This window comes from Rutidosis leptorrhynchoides, chromosome 6 (genome assembly GCF_046630445.1).
Source record: "Rutidosis leptorrhynchoides isolate AG116_Rl617_1_P2 chromosome 6, CSIRO_AGI_Rlap_v1, whole genome shotgun sequence".
Lineage (NCBI taxonomy): Eukaryota > Viridiplantae > Streptophyta > Magnoliopsida > Asterales > Asteraceae > Rutidosis > Rutidosis leptorrhynchoides.
Window position 1 is genome coordinate 202,477,694 of NC_092338.1, and position 9,860 is coordinate 202,487,553.

General features: G+C 34.6%; 1 protein-coding gene across 1 annotated transcript; it reads left to right on the plus strand.

Annotated features, from left to right (window-relative positions):
* The first annotated feature begins 2,176 nt into the window (after nucleotides 1-2,176).
* On the plus strand, nucleotides 2,177-9,441 carry LOC139854355 (protein TIFY 5A-like). The gene is made up of 3 exons (XM_071843663.1): nucleotides 2,177-2,265; nucleotides 8,715-8,811; nucleotides 9,211-9,441. Exons 1-3 carry the CDS (start codon nucleotides 2,177-2,179, stop codon nucleotides 9,439-9,441), a joined length of 417 nt encoding a protein of 138 aa, XP_071699764.1.
* The last annotated feature ends 419 nt before the right edge of the window (nucleotides 9,442-9,860 follow it).

The following is a 9,860-nucleotide window of genomic DNA, read 5'->3' on the forward strand; positions in this document are numbered from 1 at the left end:
CGAGTTATTCCGCACTCGTTATTGAAGATTTGATCGTATAATCCTGTTTACACGATCCTACAGTAACTTTGGATTGATGTCAGCAATCATAACACAAGCATGTATACATGCATCAAGTCCAACAACAAAGTGGCGATATGATCAATATTAATTCACACGAGTGGACGTAATTCTCTAACAAAAAATCGTTTATGCACAACGGAAGATTTAGAAAGAAAAAAGGAAGATAAGATTATGAAAGATAAAAAGATTAACTAATAATAGAGTCGTAGATTCGCGGACGGGGAACGCGAAAAGAAAGAAGGTAAGAAAAGCGGCGGCAGACCAATTTTTTTGGTGGCGGCGGCAGACCAATTTTCGGTGGCGGCGGCAAAGAAAGAAAAGAAATGACCTTAAGGCTTGATACCATGTAGAATGATGATAGAAAAACCCCGAATCACCTACCTAAACCCTAGCGAACCGAGCCCATATATACAATTAGGCTGGACCAATACTAATATCTTTACATATTCTAATAATTATTCACACAAAATCTTCAATGACTTATTAGCTCTCCTACTATTAGTTATTACGGAGTACTAATTAATAGCTTTCAACATGTAGGCTGTAGCGAAGACTCCGATCCACGTACACAAAGAGGAATTGCAAACTGAATGACATCGTTACCTAAATATAAAACCAAAACTAACAAAATGACATAGAGGAATATTCAAATGAAACCAACTTTTAAGTTGAGATCTAAAGGACCAATCAGAGTGCGACACGTGACGCGATAATCAAATGTGATTGAAAAAAAAAATTTCAAAAAAAAATTTAATTTTTTTTTCGAAATTTTTTTTTTTAATTTTTTTAATCACATGTGATTGGATTTGACATGCAGTAAATCATATGTGATTCTGAATGCCAATCACATGTGATTGTAAAACCCAATCACATGTAATTCTGCATGTCAAATTATGACAAAATTTCATTCCTCGTCCCTGAACTTTACATCAAATTTGACTATTCGTCCTTTTTTTTTTGCATCCCTCGTCCCTAATGTATCACAATTCTACATCTCTCGTCCTTTTTAGGGACGATGGATGTAGAATTGACAGAAAGAAAAAGGACGAGGAATCAAGAAAAATGACGAGGGATGTAGAATTTTGTTACATTAGGGACGATGGATGCACACAAAAAAGAAAAATGACGAGGAGTCAAATTTGATGTATAGTTCAGGGACGAGGAATGAAATTTTGTCTCAAATTAAATCACATGTGATTGGAATTTTTTTATTAGTAAAATGACGATTTTCAGTTAATTTGTGCTAAAACCTTTAAACACCAAGTTTTTGATCAAATCACCTAATTAAAGTCTGAAATTTTGAAGATATGATCACGAAACGCTAACAAACTTGATCAAATCACCGAATTAAAGTCGCTTTCCGGTTGAAATTATTTTTTGAAAAAAAAAAATTTGAATTTTTATTTGAAAAAAAGAATTTGAATTTTTTTTTTTTTTTTGAAAAAAAAATTTTGAATTTTTTTTCAATCATATGTGATTGGATTTGACATGCAGAATCACATGTGATCGTGTTTTACAATCACATGTGATTGGATTTGAAATCCTAAATTAAAAAAAAAAAATTAAATTTTTTTTTTCAAAAAGAAAAAAATTTTAAAAAAAATTTTAAAAAAAAATTATTTAAAAAAAAAATTTACTTTTTTTTCAATCGCATGTAATTGTTGCGCCAAATGTCGCGTTCTGAATGGTCCGTTGGATTTTAAGCAAATTATTGAATTCAAGGGATTACAACTCAATTGACATACGTTAAATTTTGATAAAACTAGAAAGGTATTATTTTTTAATGCAAATCACATTAAAAAAAAAATTGATCGACAAGCCGCGCACGTGATATATAAATAACGTGGGAAAGAGTATCAATGTTATGTACTGGTGGGCGGTGTTAATGGGTTGTTTGTAGCAACGTCGTTTAACACGTGCGTTTTCCTTTTTTCTTTTATTTTCTCTTATATTTACATTTGTTGTTTCTATATTTTAATGTAAATAACATGCTTTCTCTTTTTTAGTGCCTTTCGTGTTTATAAAGATAGAAAAATACTGTGGATCAATATATATTACATCTTATATTCCTTCAATCTCTCTCCCCTATTATCATCACAAAACACACACAAATATGAGGAGGAATTGTAACTTGGAACTCCGCCTTGTGCCGCCGTCCCCGTACACATTTTCCGATGACCACCACCGTCTAATAAACGCTACGTAAGTTTTTTTCATTGTGGGCATTCATATTCTAGAGACCAGGTTAAAAAAAAAAAAAAAAAAAAAAAAAAACTTACTAAGCACTATTGGCTTTTAAGTTTGTATAGGCCATTTTCAACAACCGTCTTCAAATTTTTAATTAATTTTCATATTTGAAAGGAATTTAACATTATAAATTTATATTTTATGATCACATACAACGACCCTTGCTCCACATCTCATCTACAAAGCATTAATATTAATATGTTTATATGAAAATTTCATAAAAATTAATAAATGAAAAACTTATGTTTTATTTATGTTGTATAACTCACTTTAAATATCATTGCTTTTTTCTTTTTTCTTTTGCACCAATCAAGTACCTCATTGATGATTAAAGGGCCGTCTAAGATTTGTCTTCCTTTTATGAAAGCTGTTTGCTCAGGACTAATTATCTCGCTTATGACCGATGCGAGACGATTTGCTAATATTTTTGCGATGATCTTGTATTGTAGACCAATCAGACTGATCGGGCGATAATCGTTAGCATAGATTGGATTATTCTTCTTAGGAATTAGAGAAAAAAATGAGGCATTACATCCGGTTGGGATTGCGCATGATTCATGGAAATTTCTGGCCATCTCAAAAATGTCACTGTTGATGGTATCCCAGAAATGTTTGACGAATTTAAAAGAGAGTCCATCCGGACCTGGAGATTTTTCACTACCACAAGACCACGCTGCGCTTTTGATTTCGTTATCGGTAAAATCAGAGATCAAAAACATCGCATCTTCTCCAGATATTTTGCGAATATTATTACTCGGAGAGATTATTGGAATGTGGTCTGTCTTCTTGAATTTATCGACAAAAAAATCAAAGAATATTGCCTTGACTTCTGCAGGATTTGTTATCCATGTGCCGTGGTTCATGACACCCGAAACCTGCATCTTTTTTCGCTTCCTATTTAAAGCCGAATGGAAAAAGGAAGAGTTTTCGTCTCCTAGACTATTATAAAGTTTCCTGTTTTTTTGTGCCATATTCTCCATTTCCTCTTTTTCTAGCTTCTGGAGATTTAACAGGATAGTAGTTCGTTCTTCAGCCATAGAGTCTAGGAAAACGCCTTGATCAATCTGTTCGTCAATCGCCAAGATGCGATCCATTAGAATCCGTTTATCTTCCTGTGCTCTACTCCTTTGATCCTTATTCCAAATCTTTAGGATGTCTTTAACATGCTTGAGCTTGTTCTTGAAATTAATTTGCGGATTAGAATGGAGGTGGCTGCCTGTATCACTCCATGCTTTAATGATAATCTCATCGAAGCCTTTAGAACGAAACCAAGAATGGAATAGTTTGAAAGGGATCGGTCCGTAATCCAAGACATCGCTTTTCAGTGTTATAGGGCAATGATCCGACCATAATTTTGAGTGGATGGTACCGACCACATCTGGAAATTTATTTAAGAAGCCGCTCGAGATTAAGAACCGATCGATTTTTGCACGTTTCGTAAACGATTTGTTGAATCTTGTAAAATCACGACCACCCAGAGGGACGTCGATTAGCCCGGAGCCAATAATGAAATCGTTTAGATCCGAAGCTACTGAAGAGTTGAATTGGGATCCATATCTTTCGTGAGCAAACCTTACGGCGTTGAAATCTCCAAAAAGAACAAAGTAGCCCGAGTATGAAGATAGAAAATTTGATAAATAATCCCAAATTCTTTTCTTACCCGTTCTAGACTGAGGAGCATAGATATTGATAAGAAAGCATGGAATTGGATCTTCATTTAGAATACCTTCGACTATAAGAAAATTTGGAAAAGATAAGACCCGTTTGCTGTTAAAAGTAGTTGGGTCCCACATCGTAATAATACCACCTGAGCGTCCCACTGCACTCGAAGAGGCAAACTTGAAATGAAAATTTCCCCAAAGGGATTTGAGAGCCGAATAGTTAGGAGTTATGGATTTTGTTTCCTGGACCCCTAATACAGTTATTTTGTGTTCATTACATAACTTACTAAGCCATCTTTGTTTGATGCTAAAAGAGATGCCGCCTCCTATATTTATGGACATGAGATTCATTAAATTGTTTTGAAACCTCGCATGCTTAGAATCACATTCTTGAGATTACCGGATGTTTTCGAAACATCAAAGCCTAACTTCGCTCCCATTTTCAAGAAATCCTCGTATGTTTTTTTTCTTGCCGTGGATGATTCGCTGCTATTGATAGGCGATTCTATTCTTTTATTCCCGAACCCTGGTGGTTTTGAAAAGGATTTAGAGGTTTCTTTGTTGCTTTCATTAGTGGTAATTATTGGGGTGTTCTCATTTTCTGTTTGGTTTTGGATTGGTTCTGTGGCCTCGATGTTATCTGAGCCATGAGGGTTTTCTTCACATGCCGCATTGTCCTCATGTTCGTCACCATTATGAGCTGGTGATTTTGGTAATGGTGTTTCGTCAATGAAACTTTCCTCTGATATTTTGTCATCAAAGATGTTTTTCTCATCTGAGTTAATCGTTTCATCCGATTTTTCTTCTTGCTCTAAGCTCAGAATGTTTGGGTTCCAAGTTACTGATTCACGTACTAGTACCTTGTACCATTTATTCTTGACTTTTACAGATATTATCTCATGAATGTATTCCAATGTCTTAGTGATTACGTACACCTTTTCTCCGTCATCTTGACTTAAAGTGAATGCTTGATCTCCAAACAAGAGTGATACTTTTTTGAATATGTCTTCCGTCCATGCACCTGCCGGAAGACCAATGATATCTAGACAGATGGCCCGTTCAGTCACAGAGAATTCCTCTTCAAACTGTTTTAATTCTACAATATATGAGAGGATCGACTCATTCGACTCGAATGATTTTTTGGCCTCTATACACGGAAAGATGATTTCAATCCACGCACCGCCAATATGTTGAATTTCTAAATCCTTAAAACCCTCAATATTCCAGATTCGTTTCAAATTCGGAATTAAACAAGGGTTACGAATCTTGGCAAACAAGAGAATCGGCACATCTTTAGACCGTATTATTTCATCATCATTAATTTCTAATGTTTTTGTAGAAGTATTAGATTTTGAATGAAGTTGATTACCTGATAAAGTTGCGGCATATGACTGACCCTTCAATGGTGGGAAGTCTTGTGCAGACGGAAGTTTGGTAGCATGAGTAGAAGGTCGATCAGTTGTCGCAGATGATTTTCCTTTGCGTTTGATTATGTACTCTCGACCGTGTCTTGCTTTTGCCGCATACAAATGGTAGTTTCCGATCCAAAGAGCAGAAAGTTTCAATTCTAGGCTTTTCACAGATTCAACTCGTAAGAAACGAACAAAAGCAAAACGGCAACCCTGTTTCGTGAGTTTACCAGCGATGTAGACATCTAGAATGGTGCCGAATTGTTTACAGAGGTTTCTGATGTCGTTAATGCCAAAGTTTGGTGGAAAGTTAGAAAGGAAGATCGTAGTCGCCAGTTTGGCTGTGTTTATGTGATCTTCTTTCCGAGACATGATGATCAGATTGATGAACGAAGGTTTGTGCCTCCGCCGTTTAGTCGATGGCGGATCAAATTGAAATTGGAATTGTAGTTTAGGTTCTAATTGAAAAGGGAATTGCCATAAAGTTGCAAGGAAGGATCGAATTGAATTGAAAGGGAGGTCGGCGAGGTTGAGGTATCACCGGCGTTTGAACCCGCCGGCGATGATGGTGACAGAGATCGGGATCTGGAGATGTAGTGTGAAAGGGTATTAATTTTTTATTTTGGGTACAGTTTTTTGACTCCATTCACTGGGACTTCATATTCTCTATGTTATATTTCATGGGATTTCACCCAAAATGGGTAGCTTGGATTCGAGCATGCCTTGTATCTTCTAGAGCATCGCTTCTAATAAATGGGAGCCCCTCGGAAGAATTTTCAATCGAAAGGGGCTTGCGACAGGGAGATCCTTTATCACCTTTACTATTCATTATTGGAATGGAAGGTCTTCAAGCGGCCATTAGAGACGCTTCTAATGCAGCTCTTTACTCGGGCATCAGAGTAGGCAACAACTCTAATCAGGTTACTATCACTAATTATTTATTCGCTGACGATGTTCTCTTTGTTGGTGAATGGAATGATGAAAACGCTTCCAATCTACTAGCCATTCTAGCTTGTTTTTTTGCTGTTTCCGGCTTAAAGATCAACCTTCTTAAATCATCACTGTTTGGTTTTGGTGTTCCTTCCAATGAAGTCAACAGGCTGGCAAACATAATGGGCTGTTCATCGGCAGAAACCCCATTCAGTTTCCTTGGCATTCCGATTGGTCAAAATATGAATCTTTCTAAAGGTTGGTCCCCTATTATCGAGAAAGTGGAAAAGCGTCTAAATTCTTGGAAAGTAAATCTACTTTCTTTTGGAGGTAGATTAACTCTAATCAAGTCGGTTCTGGGATCTCTTGGGACATACTATATGTCACTTTTTAAAGCGCCTTCAATCGTCATCAACAAAATCGAATCTCTTCGTTCCTCTTTCTTTTGGGGGGGCAAAGAAAAAGCTCGTAAAGTCCATTGGGTAAGCTGGGACAAAATACAAAATCCTATTGATAAAGGAGGGTTATCAGTTGCAAGTTTAAAATCGGCGAACCTAGCTCTAATTTATAAATGGCGATGGCGTTTAGTAAACAACCAAGACGCATGTTGGGCAAAAGTTATCTATGCAATACATGGTAAGAGCAACGGTGGAGATCTACCATGTGCCAAAAATGCTACTAGTACATGGGCGAACATTGTTAGATGTATAGACTTGATTCACGCAAGAAACTATATTTCATCAAATCGTCTACGTCTCAAATTGGGCGACGGCTCGAAAGCCCTATTTTGGCATGATCCATGGATTTTCGATTCATCTCTAGCTTCACGTTATCCTCGTTTATACTCCTTGGACATGAACCGCTCAAGTAATGTGGCTTCAAGATCTTCAAACGGTTCATGGTTATGGTTTTGGCGACGCCCCCCTAGAGGAGGTGTTGAAGAGAGCCAACACTCGGATCTAAGAGAGGCTCTTTCATCGATAAGCCTATCTGCATCCACAGACTACTGGACATGGGAAAATCCTCCAAACAACGTATTCGAAGTTGCTCAAGCTAGACGCGCTATCGAGAGTTCTATCATGCATAATTCCCCTTCTTTCTCCATGTGGTGCAAAACGGCTCCAATTAAAGTGAACATCTTCATTTGGCGCCTTAATCTTGACCGCCTTCCAACGATTCCGAATCTGGAGCATAGAGATGTCACAGTGGACAGAGATTGTTGTGCCCTTTGCGACGTCTCTGAAGAATCTCGGGATCATCTTTTTATAAGGTGCGATACAAGCTATCAGATTTGGTGCAGGATTGGTATTTGGCTAGACATCTCTTTCCCAATTTTGGATTCAATAGAAGATCTTTGGTCTTGGATCAATTCCCTCCCCCAGATTGGCAATAGACGGTTCATTGTTAAAGTGGCGGCTATTTCAACTCTTTGGCATATCTGGAGTCTCAGGAACGGCATCATTTTCAAGGATCACAACATCAGAAAATCTTACGTTTTTGATTATATTGTATTGTCCGCTTTTAATTGGATCTATTCGAGGTACCACAAGTCTATTTTAAATTGGACTACGTGGTTACACTCGCCTCTCTATTCCTTGTAATTTCCTTGTACTTTTCTTAGCTCCTTGCTAAGTTTTCTTTAATATATTTTGCCGTTCTAAAAAAAATTTATGTTGTATAACTCATTCCGATCGTTTACTTAATCCACACTAATTTAAGGCCTGCGATCGATATATTATTTGGAAAATGAGTTTTTTTTGGAAAATGTGTTGTCAAGTGTAATTTATTTTTGATTGGTAAAATCGTTAATGACATATAGATCTCTAATTTATTATTACTATGGTTATCGTTAGTTGTTATGTAACCTACTGGTACTGGTATGTTATGTTGTTATTAATTTTATTGCCCCATATTAATATTAATAGTATTGCTATTATTATTATTATTATTATTGTTATTGTTATTATTGTTATTGTTATTATTATTATTATTATTATATTATATTATAATAATTATTATTATAATCATAATTATTATTATAATAATAATAATAATAATAATAATATTAATATTAATATTAATAACAATTATTATTATTATTATTATTATTATTATTATTATTATTATTATTATTATTATTATTATTATTATTATTATTATTCTTATTATTATTCTTATATTCATATATTGTTATTGTTATTATTATTATTATTATTATTATTATTATTATTATTATTATTATTATTATTATTATTATTATTATTATTATTATTATTATTCTTATATTCATATATTGTTATTGTTATTGTTATTATTATTATTATTATTATTATTATTATTATTATTATTATTATTATTATTATTATTATTATTATTATTTACTTTTCTTTATGAATGTTTTAAGTGAAGAAATAAATGGAGAAGCAAAAGAAAAGCAAAACCAACAGCTGACTATATTTTACGAGGGAAAAGACAGCGTTTGTGATGTTACAGAGCTTCAGGTAATTCTCAACTATTTGCTCTCTCAATTGTCACATTTTTTATTTATAGATTAATTCTCAATTGTCAGTTTGGCACTTACTACTTGTCCATAATTTAGAGGGATATTTTCCTCATTTTTCACTTACTTTCAAAACTTATTAATATGATATGATAGATCTTATTTATGTGTAGTATTTCATTACTTGTATAATTTCTGTGTAATAAATGTTAATAGCTTATAAGTTATAGCGTATCATATTTATTACTGTATTCATTTATATTTCAAATTATTCACATCTACTATGATGAGCTAAATTCGTCATGATAAATAATACTCCGTAATATTCATGCCAAAAAATCTAATGTAGAAACGACCTATATCTCTAGGCTTTCTTTAGAAACTTTGATTTTTTTTACAGGCAAGATCCATCATAAAGCTCGCAAGCGAGGAGATGGAAGATAAATGGAGAAAAACGCCACGTTCGATTGCTTCTTCACAACCATTGTCACCATTAATGCCATCTCCATCTTCATCTCTATCTCCGTCACCATCACCATCTCCAAGTGGGCTTTCAATGAAGAGATCTTTACAGAGGTTTCTTCAAAAGAGAAAGCATAGAATGCAAGCAACCTCTCCTTACCATCCCTAATTTTTGACGTTTTTAGGATGATACAATTTGATGTGTCATTTATCAATTTAATTTCCATAGTATAATTGTTGTAAAAAGAATGGCATGCTTTTGCCTTTCAAAAAAAAAAAAAAAAAAGAATGGCATGCGATGTTATAGAGTAATTTTGTGAGTCATGTCATGCTTGTAAGGCGTGTGAATTATGTACTATTATCGCTCAAAAATGGTTGTATTAGATGTTAATTATATATAGTGGCTACATAATTAGATGTTAACTCATCCACATTGTATTGACATTAATTATGTTTGTTTGTTTCTTTTCTCCTATTGACACTACAAAAAAGGAGCCCTTTTTAAACGACACTTTGCAACGACATTTCGCCTAAAAAGGGTTTTTGCGACGACATGTTGCCTGAAAAAGGGTTTTTTGCGACGGCATG